At 47.9% G+C, this 20672-nt stretch overlaps 1 protein-coding gene across 2 annotated transcripts; it reads left to right on the forward strand.

Annotated features, from left to right (window-relative positions):
- Nucleotides 1–1204: 1204 nt before the first annotated feature.
- LOC120826983 (chloride channel protein 1) lies at nucleotides 1205–20520 on the forward strand. Of its 2 annotated transcripts, none has more exons than XM_040189635.2 (24): nucleotides 1205–1363; nucleotides 4608–4902; nucleotides 4990–5121; nucleotides 5230–5358; nucleotides 5815–5948; nucleotides 6042–6119; nucleotides 6250–6328; nucleotides 6432–6557; nucleotides 7186–7270; nucleotides 7496–7597; nucleotides 7700–7784; nucleotides 8964–9119; nucleotides 11892–11961; nucleotides 12481–12591; nucleotides 13173–13386; nucleotides 14025–14158; nucleotides 14256–14347; nucleotides 14529–14603; nucleotides 14748–14835; nucleotides 15972–16054; nucleotides 16849–16893; nucleotides 17106–17210; nucleotides 18234–18320; nucleotides 18463–20520. In XM_040189635.2, exons 1-24 carry the CDS (start codon nucleotides 1256–1258, stop codon nucleotides 18904–18906), a joined length of 3057 nt encoding a protein of 1018 aa, XP_040045569.2. In that variant the 5' UTR covers nucleotides 1205–1255; the 3' UTR covers nucleotides 18907–20520. The 2 variants fall into 2 exon arrangements, with proteins under 2 accessions (XP_040045569.2, XP_040045568.2); XM_040189634.2 differs by having other exon boundaries at nucleotides 1206–1363; nucleotides 14526–14603.
- The last annotated feature ends 152 nt before the right edge of the window (nucleotides 20521–20672 follow it).

The raw sequence follows: 20672 nt of genomic DNA on the forward strand, positions 1-20672 counted from the left end.
TATGTCTTATCTCTAGTCGCTGACCTCTGATAATGTCACAAACAACCAAACTGTGTTTAATCCATCTGCTAGCATTAGTCGTTCACAATGTGTAGTTGGTTAACGGTCCAGCGGTTATTTGTTAACATCCATTTAGTGTTTCCCTGCTATTATATTAGGGGGTGTTTATATATCGATATATTCATTTGCTAAATAAGCCGAGCTCAGGTAGGCGAACTTGTGTAACAGTGAGTGCGTCCTCACCTAGAAGAGCTTTGTAAAGCATGTCGTCTTGATCCTCCCAGATAAGCTACAAAGTCTAAAGATCAATTAGTTTTTTGAAGCTGCTGAAACTGGTGTTGAACAATCTTGACTTTTCACCTGCTGCGTCAAAGCCGAGCCGACGCAGCTCCACACTGATACTGTTCACGTTGCTCCACGTGTGGATCTCTATGCAGACGCAAATCTGATCCTCTAAGTGAGAGAGACCTGAAGATCAGTTGGCCATCAATTTAATTCTGACATCAGCCAGTTGTTTGTTAACATGTGACAATGTCCCTTTGTATAGAGAGTAAAACACATTTCAAACCATATCATGAAGCAAATACCAGATTTGCTGCATTCTTTATGTCTGGTAGAACCTAAGTAGTCCACCTCTTGCATCATGGAAGTATTAAACAGATTGGAAATCATTGGCATCGACCCCCTTGACCGGAAAACAACCGGAAAACCGCGAGCTGGTGTTCGGTGTCTGTAGTCATTGTCGTGTCCTCTGCATCCACACTGAGAGTGAGCGTAGCGCGATGGAGAATTCTGTTGGATCGTCCTCGTTACGTCGTTACATCAGGAATCAGGAATCAAACCTGTGAATCTGAATTCTGAAAGTCCAGCAAATCTTCACGTCACTGCGGGCAAACTTCTAGAAAACAGTTTCTAGATTATTCTACTTCTTTCCATTTTGCCAGGTAACACAGGCCGACGTTGTGGGGGAAGTCTCTGCTCACTGTCACGTGGCCTGCAGCGCTTCACCTGCTTCACCTGCTTCACCCACTTCTGCGCCCGCGTCACGAGCCATACGTGTTTGGAGCACTTCGAAGCCATACGAATGCTCACGTTTGTTTGACTTGCTCACTGCAGTTTGCCTGTGGCAAGGGGGGCTGGTGGGTGGGGGGGGGTAACCCCAGCTGGAGCTGGTTTACTGTGTGTGTGTGTGTGTGTGTGTGTGTGTGTGTGTGTGTCAGAGAGGGAGAGAGTGTCCTGGCTGGGTGTCCTGGTAATGCTGAGACGGACTGTGAGCGGATGGGTTTATTTTTGGGTCAGTGACTGTGTGTCAATGGCCGCAGATGCGTCGCAAAGGAAGGCTCTGAGATACAAGCAAACGCTGGTCAGTGTCCCCCTCTCCTTCCTCTCCTTCTTTCTCTCTCTCCCTTCCTCCGTCGCTGCTCCGTGCTGCTCCACCTTTTCTTTCCCTGAATCATTTGTATCAGCAGTGCAAGCTACATGTGCACGGATGGAGCCCGTGTGACTTGCTGTGTGTGTGTGTGCGTGCGCGCTAGAGATTGCAAAGACCAATTAGCTTCATGTACAACAACAGTCACGCACGTGACCACGCAACAGGTGCTTCGACACCGTGCACCACCTTCACCCCTGATCTCGGTATGCACAGAAACATGTGCAATCACACACACACACACACACACACTTTGTCGCTGTGTTCCTTCCTTCCAGGCCGACCACCTGTTTGCTCCTTGTTCCGTAAGCCCCACTCGGTCTTAACACAACTAGAATTATGTTGTGCGTTCATCTGCGATTGTGTGTCCATGCGTGTGCGTTGGACGCTTGTCTCACGAATGCGGAACCCGATCAGCCATGTGCCGCGGCGCTAATCCTCACCTTTTGTGCGGTTACATGTATGTTGTGGGACCCGGCGGCGTGAAGGCAGCCGCAGAGAGGCGTCTCATCCGGAGGACTTGGGAGCTTCGTACACTGCAACACATAAAATAATTCAGAATAATTCATAAAAAAAGAAATCAGTTGTTAAATCTGCTTTTTTAAATATCTTAATTGTAAGAGTTTACAATTTATCCACATCAGATTAAAAAAGAAGTTATACAATATACTAGTTGGGCCCTTTGTTTTGTCTTGTTTTGTCTTCGATACTAAGATGCAATAATATCACTTTATTGTGGTCCTCCTTCATACCAATTTATAAATAGAATAATCAATAACTTTGAACTCTTTTGAACCTTTTGCCACCAGTTACAAATCTAACTATAATATAATATAAACCCCCTGAACATTAAAAGTTTCATTTCAACAAACGTTCTCCTGTAAGCAATCGAGTTGAATGACGGATGCTTGAGGGCCGACGCGGCGCACACAACCGCAGGCTCTGCGTGCTGATTGGCCGACGTGAGAGTGCTCCGTGTCCGCTGGTCAGCGCGCGCTCTCTGGTGTCATCACAGTGTGTAAATAAAGTTTCTCAATTGGCTCAGGCACCAAAATCTGCGTTGTGTTTTGGTGCGGTAGCTGCCGGTCATATAGGAACCGGTGCCATATGTGGTTTCCTGTGTTGAATTGGCACACGACACTAGTTTCTAAAAATGTCAAACGGTACCCAGCTCAGTTTAGACATTACTTCTCCCTCCGAAGGGGCGCAGCGCTGTACCTGTACCCGAGCCCCACTAGCCGCACACACATTGTACGTTAGCATGTTGGTGCTGTGTGGTAGTTAAATCCCAATAGGTGGAAACTCAGTTTAGTACAGTCTTGTCTCGCCCTGCTTCCTCTCTTGAGTCCTTGAGAGACAGAGAGACAGCTGAGAGGGGGAGAGTGAGCAACGTGGGAGAAACTAGGGAATACGATGAGGCATTGGAAGGTACACTGATGGCAGGAGGGAGGGAGGGAGGGAGGGAGGGAGAGAGAGGTGAGGGAAGCTAATGAGGAACACTGGATCACACCGCTGCTGCTAAATTTAGCCCCGAGTTTAGTTTCACGGGGGAGGGGGGCGAAGTGTCGAGTTTCTCTGCTCAGGAGGGAAGCGGGAAGGTGAGGTGGACTGAGGTAAAGCAGTGTGGCGAGGATGGATTTCTGACCACACACTCGCTGCTGGAGGTCTTTTGTCCCGGGGGAACAGCTGATTGCACTTCCAATCACGCAGCTTTGGTTTCTCAGTCGAGTCGATGAGGCCTTGTTAATTACCGTTATATATGGTCGGCTGACATGCTCTAATCATCATTACCGAGGCCCGTTTTACAGGATTTATTTAGATTAGTATGTATTAAGGTGAGACACAACATTTGGTCTCGTTCTGCTGATTGACACATTGAGGTGATGAATTAGTAAATGTTAATTTTATCAACAGATACCTGTCGAATGAGCTCAATGCCATAGCTGCCCAAACCTTCAGGGTTTCCGCTCCATCTAGGCTCCAGATTTTCTTTCCCACAAGATGTCTTGTACCGAGCGGCCCGGGGCGAACCCCCCCCCCCCCCCCGCACTTTTGATCCTCCCCTCGACGATTGGGTCGGATGTATTTTCAAATCAAAAAGTCCATTGTTCTATTGTTTGAGAGTGTGTGTTGTGTGTGTCGGCATTCAGTGACAGCATATTGTGTATTATGCTGCTCAAGTTTCACACTGCATGGCCACAACCTTGAGAGTGTGTGTGTGTGTGTGTGTGTGTGTGTGTGTGTGTGTGTTAATCCATCCATCAATCTTTCCATGAACCTGCTAAAATAAAAGCCGTTGAAAGGTGAGTGCAGACGTCCAACGTGTCGGCACCAGAAGCATCCATCAGGCGTCAGTTGTATTCTTGGAGGTCTATTGTTTGCTGTCGATGTAGCTGGAATATACATGAGCCCTGGTGTGATATTTAGTGCACACTGCTGACATGTTCGACCCCCGCTTCACGACTGTAGATGCAAGATTACAGCGATTCCCTGTGATTGTGCGTAGCGGGAATGAGGAAAAGGATTTCACTCTGGTTCGACTCGGGTGTCGCCACATGGTATTTTTTCATGTTACTGTAGATGTCAAGAAGACCCAAACACTACCAACAAACCCGACTAGAAGAAGATTGTAGGTGTGAACACACAACACTAAGGACTCCCAAAGGCCGTCACCCTGAGCACCAAGAGAGTTTAAGTGCACCGTTACACCTGCATATTTCAATTGCTTGGAAGACATAACATCATTGCATTTAAGAATTTGATGTTAAAAACTATAGAAAAGCCTTATTGTAACGTCTGAAAAAGGACCGCGTGTGTGCTTGGATCAGATGATTAAAGAAATCACTGAGGGCATCTCTCACTGGAAGAGATGTTTGGCCCAGTGAGAATTGATTTCTTCCCAAGATGTCTTGCAATTTCATGGAGTGTGTCCAGAGGTGATAAATCCCGAGGCAGAGCCCGTGTTTCCCATTCGAGCTGTGTGGGTCAACACGTGCTCGGCCTATTAATACTCATCTCGGCCGAGCTGCCAAAAGGAGAGCGCTATCACTTTCTCCATTCCCTCTTTCTCAGGAGCTACCTGTACATGTTCAGGTCTAACGAATGAAAGCCGGATGTTTGTGGGATTTCTCTTCTGTACTTCTGGGTTGACGCATCGGTTCACCGGTTGATTTGACAGCTTTATGGGGAGTACCAAGAGAACCAGGGAGGCTCCGGCAGGCGGGAGGCCACGCGCCTGCTGACCGAGAGGCAGATCAAGAAGCATGGCAACCATCACCGCGGCCGTGGCAGGACCCGCCTCGGCCGGCGCGGCCCCAGTCAGAACGGCCGCCATCAGCACGGCCACCATGGCAGGCCGAGGAACCGGCGCCAGTCCAACATGGAGGCAGACGGCGACGAGCACGAAGAGCAGACGTCGGAACCCGGCCTGGCGTCCTCTATGAAGAAGAGCCGCTCCTACTCCAAATGTAGAGGTGAGATGGGACAGAAAACGGAGGTACTCCTTAGGTTCCTGACTCCTCCTGACTCCTCCCCTTCCTGTGGCGCTTCCATCTCCTCAGACTGCATAGCGCGGGTGCAGCGCTTCCTTGTGACCAGGTTGGGAGAAGACTGGATCTTCCTCGTTCTGCTGGGCATCACGATGGCGCTGGTCAGCTGGACAATGGACTATGCCAGCGCTAAGAGCCTGCAAGGTAGGACTACGGGGCCCACAATGCATTGCAGGACCTGTTCAAGGAAAGGAAAGGCACGTGAAAGATACCTGTGAATTTCCTCTTCCATCCCCGCAACCCCTTCCGCAGCCTATAAATGGATTCATGGGGAGCTGAGGGAGAACATCCCCCTGCAGTTCCTGGCCTGGGTTTCATATCCCCTCATCTTCATTCTGTTCTCCTCCTTCTTCTGTCAGCTGGTCGCGCCTCAAGCTATCGGTCAGTCCTCTCCCCCCCGCGCCCCCCCCCCCTCCACACACACACACACACGCGCACGCACACACACACACACACACACACTTTTGGTGTCTAATAGCGTGTCTCTATAAGATGTAATCCACTGAATATTACACATTATGCATTTCAAATTCTGTCTGAAACTGACTGAGTATCGATGGGAAACCCTCTGGAGGCCCGTTAGGCTGCGCGATTACCTCCAAGCCATTTCTCTGAAAGTAATGGTCTGGAAATCAAACTATTCTGTTCAGAAGACAACATCCAAAAACGAGGTGTAGCTTCACTAAGCTACAGTTTATGTTTGTGTAAGTTCTTTAAATCGGCTTTCTAGATGGATGGTATGTTAGTGGCTCCAGAGTTCCCCATAAGTCGTGATATACGACTTATAGTCGTGTTCGATACCATTACGCCTGCTTAACTACCTGCGTCCTTCCTCAGGTTCTGGCATCCCAGAGCTGAAGACCATCCTGAGAGGTGTGGTGCTGAAGGAGTATTTAACTCTCAGGGCCTTTGTGGCTAAAGTCATCGGCCTGACTGCCGCCCTGGGCAGCGGGATGCCTGTGGGCAAAGAGGTGGGCATCCAGATGAATCAACTAATCTCTCCATCTCCATGTACGCTTCCTGATTAAAAAGCTCCCTGTTTGGTGCTCGTCTCTGTCACTCAGGGCCCATTTGTTCACATCGCCAGTATCTGCGCTGCAGTTCTCAGCAGGTTCATGTCCTTCTTCTCAGGAGCATATCAGGTGAGCCGATTGTCGGGAAAGATTATATTATTAAGGTAAAACGTTTCATTGGGATTAAGAGAGGAAAGTGTGTGAGGTTTTCCTCATGTGTGTGTTGTCTCTCCGTTGTCTCGGTCCTCTGGATCAGTAGAATCCGTACTGTTACACAGACATCCTGACTGTGGGCTGTGCTGTCGGAGTAGGCTGCTGCTTCGGCACTCCGCTCGGAGGTACAGTCTTCATGGGGAACTTGAAATATCCACAAATCCCTTTTACAGGAGACACAGGATCTGTCTTTGTCTGTGTCCGTGTGCTTACTGTTTCCTCCCCCAGGTGTGCTCTTCAGCATCGAGGTGACGTCCACGTACTTCGCTGTGAGGAACTACTGGAGGGGGTACTTCGCCGCCACGTTTAGTGCCTTCATATTCAGGGTGTTATCCGTGTTCAACAAAGACGCAGGTACTGACCAGAGAAACGCTATCAATTAAGTTATTGGCGGGCGTTAAAATGCTGTGCTGCGCGTGAGGGATCCCCTCCCCTAGAGGGCACCCTCCCCCCAGTAACCAACACCCGCAGGCGCCGTTTGAACTGAATATATTTCATACATACATCTGTGTGCTCTTCTCACCGCCTACTAAATTCAACAGTTGAGTATGAATTAAGTATTATCACATGGCGACGTTGCCTGTCTGAAAGAAAACGTCACATCTTCTACTCAATTTATTGTATTTCTTTAGCGAGTTAAGAATTTATTTTCGGTTTGTTTGTGAAATATATAACATTATATAGAATTTCTACATAACATTATGTATGCTTTTCCCATGAACTTTATCTTAATGATCTCCCGATTGTTTTGTTCAACCAATTCATCATTATGTTTGACTGTGAGATAAAATTATTGCTCAACTAGTGAACATCCTGGCACAACATGAACTGCACACACTGGACTACACACATTTTTTTATAAATGTTTATCCTTCTTCTAAGGATAAAATGGACCGAATGCACCTTTCTTACCTGCTAAAAGGGTCTCTGCTCTTCCCTGTTAATTGCTTTAATGGCTCCACCTCTTTTTCTTGTCTTGCAGTCACCATCACTGCTCTGTTCAGGACGAACTTTCGTATGGATTTCCCTTTCGACCTGCAAGAGCTGCCCGCCTTCGCCATCATCGGGTGAGACATATATGTATATAGCAGCGCGTGTGTGTGCACACGCATGGTTTGTCTCCGAACTTCTTCAATATAAAATGTTAGTAAGTCGAACATTATGCAAATGTAGCATTTAAAACACCCAATTATTATTGCACCATTTTCCTCAGGGAGAATAGAGTAGAAGAGAGGGAGGAAGAGGGAGGAGGGGGGGAGATAACTCTAATGGGAAGTTCTTTGTGTGTGCAGGATCTCCTGTGGCTTCTTGGGGGCCTTCTTCGTCTACCTCAACAGACAGGTGGTTCTGTTTATGAGACGACCCAATGCCATGACGCGCTTCCTCACCAAACAGTGAGTCTATCGGGGGGGTTAATATGTACTTTCATTTCAAAGGTCCAAGGAGTAGTGGTCCTGACTCGATTACAGATATTCACTGAATGTCTCCCCTCCCAGCCGGCTGATTTTTCCCGCTGTGGTAACGCTAGTCGTCGCCACGTTGACCTTCCCACCCGGCTTCGGACAGTTCATGGCAGGAGAGGTCAGAGGTCATGTCTTGTTGTCCCTCTAGTGCATGCGACTTGCTCCGTCCCTGCAGCAGAGCTTACACTGTTTAAAACACCCACATGCAGATGGTCATGGAAAACACCTGCTTCAAAGATTTCTGGGAAACCCACCGCGGGTCTTTAAACGCGGCCGCCGTCTTCTTCACAAGGCTCTCAGGTGTGACATCGTTCAATCCGTTCACGGGGAAATGCAAACTACTACTTCATGTCTCAGTGTGCACCAGATAAATGAATGAATGAACTAGAAAATGTCTAAATACACAATGTTTCCAAAGTCAGTGAGTAATCGTGTCATAGTTAGAAGGAAGCCGTATCCCAACATGCAGGTTTTTAGACATCCTCAAGATACGGTTTTTAATGCATACCCCTAAGAAAATGTGTTTCATCGTCGCTCAGAATAGCCCACTTAGTGCCAACCACAGGTGTGTGTGTGTGTCTGTGTGTGTGTGTGTGTGTGTGTGTCTCTTAAGAACAAAAAGTGTGCGACGCCTCAACATGTTTGTTCCTTCACACCTGCATTGTATCCACGTCTCACACCTTTTCTACCAAACTAACACAGCGGGGGAGTGGAAGTGATGCATAGATTTAAAAAGATATCTCTCTTAAGTTAAGTTAAGATATCTCTCTTAAGTTAAGTTAAGATATCTCTCTTAAGTTAAGAGAGATATCTTTTTGGGGAAGACATGGGTGTCATCCCCCCACCCGCCGCCTATGCGATTTGTTCCTGTGAGCGTATTCCGAGGCCTCGATGCGAGTCCTTTCATTCCGAGTCATTGGTGAGGCGTCTGCAGGGCGTCAGTCATTGGACGAGGACACCCGTCCACTCACAGCTTTCCGGGGGACTTTGTGTTTGTCCCACTTCACATTCTGCCTCCCGTCCTCTTCCTTCATCCTTTTCCTCTTCATTCATCTTCATCCCTCCTTCCGCCATTTATATCTATCCTTCCTTCCTTCTCTCTCTATACTTCTCTCGTCTGCTTCTTATTCTCATCCTTCCTCTTTCCTCCCCGTAGTCTCTTTCCTCCTCTTCATCTCTTTACCTACACCGTTTCTCCTGCTTTTTGCTGCTTCTCTTAATGGTTCTTATTTTCTCCATACTCCCTGCCTTCATGCCTTACACCCTCTGCTTTTTGCCCCCCCGTCCCCTCCTCCAGCTAATGCCGAGGGAGTGCATCAACTCGCTGTTCGACAACTTCACGTGGACAAAGATTTCGGGATCTCCTCCTCCGGTCGGACTGGGTCTCTCTGCCGCCTGGCTGCACCCTGATGTCAGCGTGTTCCTCGTCCTGCTGCTCTTCTTATTCATGAAGGTCTGTGGCTGCTGGGAACTCGGTGCGTGTGTGTGTGTGTGTGTGTCATTATTTCGATAATGCAAGAGTGTATGACTCTCCGTGTGAAAGTGTGTGTGTGTGTGTGTGTGTGTGTGTAACTCCACCTGACGTCAGCATTTTCGTCATAATCCTCTTCATTAGGGACATTTGCACCGGCCCACTCATGTTGTGTGTTGGTGATGTGGACGTGTGTGTGTGTGTGTGTGTGTGTGTGTGTGTATGTATGTGCGTCTTTGTTTTCCTCCTTTTCTCCCTGTCCAAGGTCAACCGTGTTGGCAACCTGCCAGCAGCTCCAGCATTTTTGATGTTTTCCTGAAAGCAGCTGCACACACACACACACACACACACACACACACAGCCCGCAGAATTCCAATCTCAGCTGTAAGCGATGCCGTCTGGCTGCTGGGTCGACTGTGAAGCTGCACGTCAGTTTTAAAGAAAAGAAATCCCAGCGCTCGCGGACGCTACGGGCAGCCGGGGCGGCTGATGCTTTCACACCAGGCGGGGCCCGCAAGGCCGCGTGTGAAGGCCCGCAAGGCCCACACAGATGAACCGGTGGTGTCATTGACATTCGGGAGAATGTCGGCGCAGAGGACCTCATCCAAGCACCGCCGTGTGACCTGATCGGAATATATGATATTAGCACACCTCGTCCTCAAATGTCAAAGGAGCAGCGCCATCTTCTCCGCCCGCCTTCCATGAAACACGTTTCTCCTGTGATAGTGAAGCAGTGTGTTTGTCATTTCAGATCATTGAAATATGATTGACTTGTAGCATGCGTGCTTGTTAGCTCCATGGCTAGTAAGGTAGCCACTGTGTGCTAGTGAAGAGGACCAGGCAGACTTCTAAACCTGGCTTAGCCTCACCTAGTCATACGTCCCTCATTGTGGTCCAGTATTTCTAATACCGACTGAAATAATCCTGTGAACAACAGAGCAAACTTCTCAGTTAAACTTGACATGGGATCAAAATAGATAAATTGCAACTCCAAAGCTCCAAGCTGCGTCGAGGGCAAAGGGTGGTCTTCCACATGTCAGCCTCTCGACGGTCTTCTGGGCAGTCTGTCAGGTCTGGTCTCTAAATATTCGGCGTGCTGACCTGTTGGCTGCGGCAGAAAAACCCTGCCAAGCTGGAGCTTGTGAAGAAGATGCAAACCAGACGTCATCAAACTCTTTAGGCCACACACACACACATTGCACATCATTCAAACCCGTCTGAAGCTTAACAGACGACAGTGGGAGGGGGGGCGAGACGTGCTAATGGCTTTTTATCTTGCACCGCAGTAATTAAGTTCTCAAACTGCTGATGACAAACGATACGCCCAACGGTAATCTCCACTGCTGGAATGCTAATGCAGTGCAATGTTACTCGGCCCAATCCCCTCCGATCAGAAGGAGAAAAGCCCGGTGTGTGGATGCTGGTGAAACACACACACACACACACACACACCAGCCAGCCCAGAGCTCCAGTAAAGTCATTGTTGCCGCTGACGAGTTCTCTACAGCGAGATCGTAGCGTGGTATTTCCAAGCGACGCTGTGAGCTTTTAGGAGGGACACGTCCTCTGCAGCTTCACTGGAGCAGCTGTTGAGTAAGTGCCTTGCTCAAGGACACCCAAGGGTGATTGCTTCCGCCCCCCCCCCACACACACACACACACACACACACACACACACACTAGGGGTGTGACGATTCATTTTAACAACGATTCTATTCGAAACGCGATTCATAGTTGCCGATTCGTTTCATGGACGATCTGGGTTCATTTAGAACGATTCAGTGACTCGAAATCGATTCAGTAAGTTTACTGGACAGTGCAGGCAAAGTTTCTGAGATCCCTGTTGTTTCTTGTAAGGAAATCAGGTTTAAATTAATTCCTGATATTATAAACAAGCAAACAATTAATGGCAAATGTATTAACATTTTATTTGAATCAAGTGCCATTTTCAATGTAAACATTACACAATAATTACACAATGTTTGGATCAATTCACAGACACCACATTGTCGGGTCGCACGTCTTTACAGATAAACTTGTTACTGTGATGAGTTTGGTGCTGGCGAGGCCTGAGGCGTCTGCAGAGCTGCAGTTACCTGCTGCTGCTGCAGCGGTGACGCTGCTAGAGGTGCCTGACTGTCGGCGTTGTTTAATCCCACGGCGCCTTAGTAGACGACCGGAAAGATTCCTCGTGTTTCCGTGGGTTTTTTTATTTGGCTTCTACATATTCTACAAACAGCGACCGACTTATTTAGAACACCTCCGCGTTTGCAAAAGCCAAAATGTTTCCACGCGCTGTGTCTCGCTCGCAGTCGTCTCCTCCACGCTGTGTTTTGTTGTTGTTCAGAGTTTCGCGCGGCTGCCGCTGCGTACTGATGACGTCACAGACAGGCAGACTGAATCCGGTAACGCTTAACGTGTCTAAAGTGCTAAAAAACAAACAAACACAAAATCCATACAGTTTTTGTGCTTAAATCCAATGTGCAGTTTCCAAGTATTGATACAAATCGATTATGTACCATTTCAATCGATTTGTAATCAATGTATGTCATCCGGAATGCCGATTTGCAGAGCACGGATCAATTCAGTTGGATCGCTAAATCGATTAATCGCTTCACTGAATGAATCGTTACACACACACATTCTTTAGCTGTGACTTGAGTTGGCCCGATTCATTTTCCGGTGTTTTTTGAGCTTTAGGTCCTCACCATCGGTTCCCTCGTCTGAATGGTGTTGCTCTTCTATTGTCTTCCAGTTCTGGATGTCCGCTGTGGCCACCACCATGCCCATCCCCTCTGGTGCCTTCATGCCCGTCTTCATACTGGGTGAGCAGGAAAACACGCATTCACTTCATTTTCTGTGGAAAGGAGTTATTTGGTCGTAGAGCATGTTGGATTCCGTAAAATGTTCCCACAGTTAACGTTTCATCAGCTTTCATATGAGATTTCAGCCGTTACTCAGATCAATGTTTTAGGAATCAGTTTGCGGCTCATCTGTTTTTGTGGTATGAAATGCTCTGCAATGTGACCTTCACTGGTGCTTCGCCTTAAAATGTGCATCATTACGAGAGCAGCTTCAGAGAACAAACTCTGCTCTTGGTGTGTGTTTGTCTACGGTTTTAAATTTGGCCTTTTTCTCCGTCACAAAGTGCAAAAAAGTCTACATTTTTCGAACTTGCAAAGGAGTACTCCAGGAAGTTGATGCTGTGTAAGGCAGATGACGTTTTGGACACAATCCTGCTGAACTGATTCCTCTCAGTAAACACAGACCACCGTCTGGAGCATTTCAGCAGAAAGTAAATCTTTTATTGTATTGTAATGAAAGTTACTCCTCTCTCTCGGTAGGAGCTGCGTTCGGCCGGCTGGTCGGGGAGATCATGGCCACGTTGTTTCCCCACGGGATCGTGTTCGATGGCATCCTCTACCGCATCATCCCCGGAGGGTACGCGGTCATCGGTGAGTGGCGTCCTCCTCTCCTCCGGTCTGTCTCGTGACACTTGTGACACAGCTGACAGCTGAAGTCTCAATTCTAACGTTCATAATTAGACCCTTTTCATGTTTTCCTGTGAAGATGTCCTCCTCCTCCTCCTCCTCCTCTCCTGTCAACCTCAGCTTGTCAGCAGACATCCTTCGCTTTCGCCAACCCCCCCCCACCCCCCTCCTGTCAACCTCGGGGGAACTTGAGTTGTCTTCTTCACCTGATCTTCCTCGTCCCCCGCCTCTTTTTTGTCCTCCTCCCTTCTATCACAACATGTGGCCATTCTGCTTTGACTGTGAATGTCACAGTGGGTTCCCTCTGCTCAGCGACCCAGAAACCTGCCCCCTCCCCCCCCATCCCACACCCCTCTTCTTTCTCCCTTGATCTTTCCTTCCTCCTCCTTCCTTCATTTTGCCCTTTCCTGTGTTTCGCCCTTTTTGTTTGCTTCCTATTCTCTCAGAACTTGTACCATGTTTATCACATCTTTTTGATGAGTGAGTCTGACCACAGCTCCCCCTCTCGTCCTGTGCCCCCCACCCTCACCCACCAACGCCACCAGGAGCGGCGGCTTTGACCGGGGCCGTGACTCACACGGTGTCCACGGCGGTGATCTGCTTTGAGCTGACCGGTCAGATCTCTCACATCCTGCCCATGATGGTGGCAGTGATCCTGGCCAACATGGTGGCCCAGGGCCTGCAGCCCTCCCTGTACGACTCCATCATCCAGGTCAAGAAGCTGCCGTACCTGCCGGAGCTCGGCTTCGGGCACATGAGGTTTGTGCTTCTTCTGCTTCGGGGTGCAAGAAGGTCTAAGAAGTTTATTCAGGTGCCGTCTTAGAATGATGAATCCCAATATGTCGTAAATTGAAAGCTGGTGCCCCGTTGCTCCAATTTAGCGCAAGTTAACGCCCCGTTAATTCCCATAAAAGGGCATGAGATGGCCGTGGAAGCCTCGACTCCAAACGAAAGACAAAAAGAAGTGGAGAATAAGTGTGTCTATTTATTAAAACAGACATATAATTATTAGCAAAATTGTAAAAGAGAGATATATTCCATTTTAAATTAGAACGGCCGAAAACGGTATAATGTATTTTGCGCAAACATGTCCGCTCTCAATTGTGTGTAAGAGTGCTCCGTGCGTGAATTCTGTTCTTACCCGAGAACGAATCCCAAATAAGATAAAACATTGGAGAATGCCAGAATCTTTGTGAAAACTGCATTGTGGCGATTAAGTGGCGATTAAGCACAAATTTGTTCTTATCTTGGTGAATGAGGCCCACAGTGTGCAAGATTTAGAGTGACCATTAAAAAAAGATACATAGTCCTTTTATTTATGTACCTGAAATGTACATTATTATCATTCCACGTGTGTGAAATGTCGCTGTGTGTGTGTGTGTGTCTCCGTCCTGCAGCCAGTACAACATCGTGGTAGAAGACATCATGGTGAGGGAGGTGAAGTTCATATCATCTCAGTCCACATACAGAGAAGTCAAACTGCTGCTGGACTCCTCCTCGCTCAACTCCATCCCTCTGGTGGACTCAAAAGGTGGCGCCGCTCATCGGGAACGGCCCTCTTCAATGGGATTAGACTCAAACGTTCCCACGCTTTGGAAGTCTGTCTGATAACTCCTCCCTGCTTCCAGATTCTATGATCCTGTTGGGCAGCATCGACAGGTTGGAGCTCTTGGCTCTGTGTGATTGGTGGCTGTCACCGGAGAGAAGGCTCCTGATGCAGGTGAGGACGGACACTGCAGATTATTGCGTTTCGTGTCATAGGAACACAAGTGTGCAGGTAGAATAGTTGTTACCACCCCGATAATTCTCCATTTCTTCTACTCAAATGGCCAGAATGGGTGATGTATAGATAATGTGGGACTGATGTTGACCCGATATGATCTTGGATTTCCGGTCAGAAGCGGCCTCAGAAGCACAGCTGGGAGTCCTTCGCCTTTGTTGACGAGGGGGAGGAGGAAGAGGAGGACGGAGAGAAGGTGGAGCTCTAATCTGTTCTCCAGTGAATATGTTTTAATAACTGTTGTATTAGCTGCCGAGCGCCGTCTTTTGTTTTTCGGTTCAAACCACCTGATCTTAGTTGTTATGCGATATAAGATACTGATGATGTCCGTTGTCTGCAGGGCGGCCCGGTGCAGGAGGAGAGTAACGGCCCCCTGCCTCCTTCTAAGCCTCAGGCGGCTTCCTCCAACCACAGCGCTCTGCTTCCTGGTGAGCTTTATTTAAATGCATGAGGCGTGATGAGTGAACAGTGGACATGAAAACTTTTAATAGTTGATTTGATCAACGTGGATCATTGCAGGTGGACAAAGGATGAAAACCTTTTCGTTAAAACTGGAATTTTATGTGTAAATCATTTCATAAATCCCGGATAAAGTGTATCCGCTCTCATTGGCTGGAAACCCACTCTTAGTAACAACGGAAACATTTACGTTAATTTGCTTTATGGGGTCAGATCAGTAATTCAAATATATTTTTGAATTGCTCTGTGCGCATTTGCAATTATTGAGACTGATCTGACCCCATATTACATATCGCTCTGCTAGCTGCTACTTTGTGTCATTTCCCAGTCACAGACTTTCAGAAGCGAGCTCATTTCCTTCTGGCTTGTCCAGATTTGTGTAGAAACAAGTCAAACTTTGATCTCCGTTACACTTTGAATCTCTTGACATAAAGTCCAGCCACGGCGGTGGAAGCCTTATGGGGCTCGTCGCCGTAATATTGATTCCCTCGGACAAGTTTTGCCCACCAGGGTGACGTAATAAGATTTATTCTTGTCCGCCGTCTCTCCCACTCTGCCTCAGAAACAAACATGTCAACCGATATGACCAAGCTTTTAGTCAGAGCCCGGATGGCTCACCGATGTACATCGGCGCCGGGAGGACGCTTTGGGCTTTGTAAACAACGTTACCATAATGTGATGGCTCCTCCCATTGTTGCCCGGCAGGGCCGATACGCCAGTCACTAGTTTGTCGAATCATAATCCCACCAATCAGGAACATTTATTGCCGAAATATGCTAAAACGTAGAAGGAGTTTGAAAAATGAAACTGTTTTATTGACGAGCCGCCGCTTCACGGCGTTCACCACAGCAAGCTGCTTCGGGTTGGTTCATCTCGGCCCTCAGCGGAAGTCAAACAAATGGGATTTTTCACTTTGGAGCCCCGGCAGGACTATAAAGAGTTGCACCTCCGTCTGCAGTTTGATTATTTTCTCCAACAGCTTTTGACTCTTTTAGAAAGCAGCATGTGTAAAATGTGTTGAACCTCTGCATATCCGGCTCCTGGTGTGTGTGTGTGTGTGTGTCTCTCTCTCTCGTGTGTGTGTGTGTGTGTCTCTGTCTCTCAGAGAGAGCTCCTCTCCAGTCGGTGCAGAACACACTCCGGAGTCTCTTCACCTCTAAGAGCAGACAGAGCGAGGGACAGTTCCAGGTGTGTGTACACACACTTTTATTGTGTGTCTGTCTACCACTGAGCATGTTGTGTGTTCTCAAAAAACACTTTTTTTAATCATGTAGTTAATAGAACTTTGTTTGATTCAAGCAACACCTGGTTGTCTTTAGAGAATAATTATTATTAATTATTAATATATATACACACACACACACACACAGTCTCCGGTCTTTATTAGGTACACCTGTTCAATTTACACAAGTAGCCAATCACATGGCAGCAACTCTAATGCCTTTAGGAACGTAGACGTGGGGAAGACGACTTGTTCAAAGCGACCTCAGAATGTCATGAATGTAATGACTTTGACCGTGGCTGTTGGTGCCAGACTGTGTGTTACAAACTGCTGACCTACTGGGATTTAAACACACAACCATCTCTCGGCGTCACACAGAGAAAAAAGAGAAAGTGTCCGGTGAGCGGCGGCTGTGTGGTGAAAATGCCTTGTTGGTGTGGGAGGTCACAGGAGGGCGGGCAGACTGGTGGAGATGATCGAAAGGCAACAGGAACTCAATTAAACAATATTGTCTCTTAGGAATGTCTCCATAACGTATCCGGTTTGTAATCCCGCTCACTGACTTTCTTTGTACGTTTCCACATTTCTGTGTATTTACGTCTTTGTAAACCTCTGTGCCCTTTTCTCTGTTGAGCCAAATGTTTGAAGTGAAGTGTATGAAGGCAGCAGTCGAGAAATGTTCCCTCGAGTCACCAACCATTGAAATGCAAAGGACCACACTCACCACTCGTTTGTCTCCCCCTTCTTTATTCGTCACAAGGAGCCGTGTGCCCCCCCCCTGACGGACAACATGCCCCCGGAGCAGGTATGGTCCCCATGGGAGGATGTGCATGGTGTTTACTGTTTGCTGCACGTCGGTCAAACCGGTGATGTCCCCCTGATGGGTGGATGGAGGGAAGACGTTTTCGATCCTGATGTTTCCCACCGGCGGGGCTCGTTGGTTTGAATGGAGCGGCTGTTATCTTCCCCGGATGTAACGGCGGCCGCCTCCTCCTCCCGTGACCTTGTATCTCTCAGATCACCGCGTGGGAGGAGGCGGAGACGGACGAGCCGATGGAGATTGACGAGATCCGAGTGGACCCGTCGCCTTTCCAGCTGGTTGAGAGGACGTCGTTGCACAAGGTTGGCGTTGAAGTCCTGGTTCAACAGCTGATGTTTAGTTACCTGTAAAAACAGGAATCTGAACCAGTGGTTGATGTGTGAGGGACATTTCACCCGAGGGGGCTCTTAATGAATTTAAAGTAATCAGACACTAAGTTACAAACGCCACGTAATTATATTATATGAAAATAGACATTTCTTTAACTCGTTAATTCTTAAATCTGTCGCAATTTGAAATTCACCCCAAATTTTAATATATTGTGATTGTGTATATTGTTCATATTGAGGTGAAGACGAGTTGAAGGACTTCAGTAGCCGTGGTACCACTTTAATGTTTTAGATGATTATGCTTAATGAAACATCAGGTACAACAGGTGCTTTTGATGGTGGTAGTTCAACACTCGTTTGAGGCCTTTTTCTTGCTTGAAATAAAGTCTAAATTGGTGTTAACGTGCCCTGAAACACTGCTTAGATATTATTCACAGTGACGGCACGTTTGAACTCGTTGCAAAGCTACTTCATTTACAAAAGAGAAATATTCTGAGTCAACATAAATAACATTCAAATAAACTGCGGCCCCGTCCCTGAGAGGACTTCCCACATTACGTCATAATCGGCAGGGACCTGCAGCCGCTTCCACTGCTGAGACTAAATCGGTTTTATAAAAGCTAAGGGTCTCGTCCTTGGAGTTCAGCAGGCTCTCTGGCCTTGACAGAAGAGTGTTCTCACTCAGCGGCGTCTTCTCTCTCCGGTACTCGTGGGCGTCGAGCCGGATGATTCCAGATGAACAGTCTATATTTATTTATTTATTTTACCATTGTTTGTGTTAAAGAAACAAAAGGAACAATTCATGACGTTCAACCTCCCTCAGGACCTGCTGGCCCTGTTCTACTTCCTCCATCTCTGTGGTTTATATATTCTATATGCATGCGTATAAATGATGAACATCTTCCTGCGCTTGGGCCTCGTGTCTGCACGGATGAGCTCAGAGCCGGCGGACGTGAGGAGGACGTCGTTTGTGATGTGGCGCCTCTGTCTCCACAGACACACACCTTGTTCTCCCTGCTGGGACTCAGTCACGCGTATGTGACCAGTATCGGCAAACTGGTGGGCGTGGTGGCGCTGAAGGAGGTGAGATGCTCTCTGTCTTACTTCTCCTGCTCCTCACTTCTTCTTCTTGTTGCCGTCTGTCCTCCTTTTTCTTACACTCCACCTCTGTCCTTCCTCTTTCCTCCCTACTTGCCCTCCTCGTCCTCTCCCGGCCCCCCTTCAGCTCCAGAAGGCCATCGAGGGCTCCACCCGCTCCGGCGTCCGCCTCCGGCCGCCGCTCGCCAGCTTTCGGGGCGGCAATCGCAAATCTGCCCCCAAACCTCCACCCTCCTCTCCCTCTGCCCCTTCCTCTCCGCCCTCCGCCTCCGCCCCCTCGGCGCCAGCCGCTCCCCAGCTTCCACCCCCCTCGCCCCATCGCCACACCCGCCATCTGCACGAGAATGAGACGGAGGCGTGGATCGAGGGCGTGACCAGGGAGGGGGAGGAGAGCGGCGGCAGCTCCGGGACCCGCAGCTCAGCCAGCCACCTCACCCCACCTCCCTCCCCCACTCCTCCCCCGGCCCCTTCCTCCTCCACCCCTCCTCCTCCTCCGTCCTCCTTCACCCAGAGACCCTTACAGAGACAGCTGGAGGGGGATGAAGAGAGCGATGACGAGCCAATGGTGTAGAGTGATGGTCATGTTTTTTTATAACGGAAAACTTTTTCTAAAGGTGTGAGTTGTGTGTTTTTACCTCTTTTTGATTCAAGGCAAACGGCTCGGCCTCTTCAGCCGGAGGCGCTTTTCTTGCGTGTGTCCTCACCAACCAACCTCCGTGTGTGTGTTTGGAGGAACGCTTCCTCCTCGTTAGGTCTCCGGCTCGCCCGTCCGTTCCGTAGTCACGGTAACCCCAGTCCAAATTTGGCGTCCAGCTTCTATCTAGCCGTTAGAGGTCAAAGGTCATTGTGACCTCCTAAAACAAGTTTTTGTCCTGTAATTCAATAATTGGTTTTCAAATCGTTCCATATATTTCAAATGAATGTATGACAAGTTGTAAAATGATGACATTTTTTATTTTGACATTCAAAGCAGCATAAAAACAATTATACCGATGACATTATTATTGTTAGTGGCAAGATTCGGTTTCGATCGACTGAACACATCTCTACGTCAGCCTGACATATGTTCTATTAACATAATTTGCTGCGTTGAAGCTCTGACCTGATCTTTTATGTCTCTGAATTAAAAGCTATCCGTTCCTTTTCTCTTAAACTGGCCAGCGGACAATCTGGATGGCAGGGGACTGATGGAGCTGCTCAGTCTGCCGTGGAAGATTGTCCAAAGCCCCAAAACGACCTCCAAATGATGTGGCGACCTTGTGAGCGCAGCCTCAGAGCTCATCTCATCACGGTTAAGTTGATAGATGGTGAAGCCCGAGGCTTCGTACGTCCTCGTGACCCCCCCGCTCTCACTCACAAGGTTCCCTCCACATTTTGCAACAGTGTCACGTGACTACTTTAGCTTACTTTTGATCATAATTCTATCATAAAGAATGTTACGCAAAGAAATGACAGCAGATGACAGCTGTCATCCCGTCCCGTCCACATGTGAAACGATGATGAAGACCTATGTTGACAAGGAGATATCTGACAATCAATGCATTAATTGCCCTAATAAATCACCTGATTAGAAGTATGATGGATATGGACTTGTCGTGATGATTATTAAGGCTGCTCATGTGGCACTTCCTCCTCTCAGCGGCCATAAAGTGTTGATTCTTATTCTAGTTCTTAACCAATAGTCTCTCAGTGGAGGTCTGATGGATGGACCCGGTCTGGTCTGAAAATGGTTTGTATCATTTTGTGATAACAAATTATTTCTACGATTACAATTGTGATGAGTGGAAGTGCCCCGCCTTCTTAAACTTAGTTTACGGCCCCATGATACTGCCCCCGACCCCCCCTCACTGCTGTGAGAGTACCTTAATAATTGCATTCATATGTGTTCCTCATGTATCTCTGCGTTTCTTCTTACACTCTCATCTCCTGGATTCAGTTTCTCAGGTTGCTGCCTTAAAAGCTTTCAAACATTCAGATGTACCAAAAGCCTTTTTCTTTGTGTTGGTGTGATTTCAAATGTGTGTGTTGATTTCTTAAGAGTCTCCGCACTGAAGTGCAAACGTCTATCGTCTCGTCGCTGGTTGGGGTTCATGTATGCAGTTATCTATTGTTTTAGTAGAGTCAAATGTTCTATCAATGTATATAACTTTGAAGTATGTAGCAAAATAAAGTTTTATTTAGTGAATGCTGGGACGGTCCGACTTCATGTGTTCAACTTTTTTAATTATCCAGGTCAGGAGGGTTGTACAGACCGGAGGAACAGAAAGATGATTAAACTGGAACCGGAGCTCACCTCAGACAAAGGTACGCCGCAAATATGGAGTTCCTTTAATGCAG

Source organism: Gasterosteus aculeatus, chromosome 10 (assembly GCF_964276395.1).
Source record: "Gasterosteus aculeatus chromosome 10, fGasAcu3.hap1.1, whole genome shotgun sequence".
In the NCBI taxonomy this organism is placed as follows: Eukaryota; Metazoa; Chordata; class Actinopteri; order Perciformes; family Gasterosteidae; genus Gasterosteus; species Gasterosteus aculeatus.

Bases quoted from the DNA above. Each gene is read 5' to 3' on its own strand.
- LOC120826983 (XM_040189634.2), top strand. From the start codon at position 1,256: ATGCTGAGACGGACTGTGAGCGGATGGGTTTATTTTTGGGTCAGTGAC. The intron at 9,120-11,891 runs GTCTGTGGCTGC...ATTGTCTTCCAG, and splicing joins TGCTCTTCTTATTCATGAAG to TTCTGGATGTCCGCTGTGGC. The intron at 14,836-15,971 runs GTGAGCTTTATT...TCTGTCTCTCAG, and splicing joins CCACAGCGCTCTGCTTCCTG to AGAGAGCTCCTCTCCAGTCG.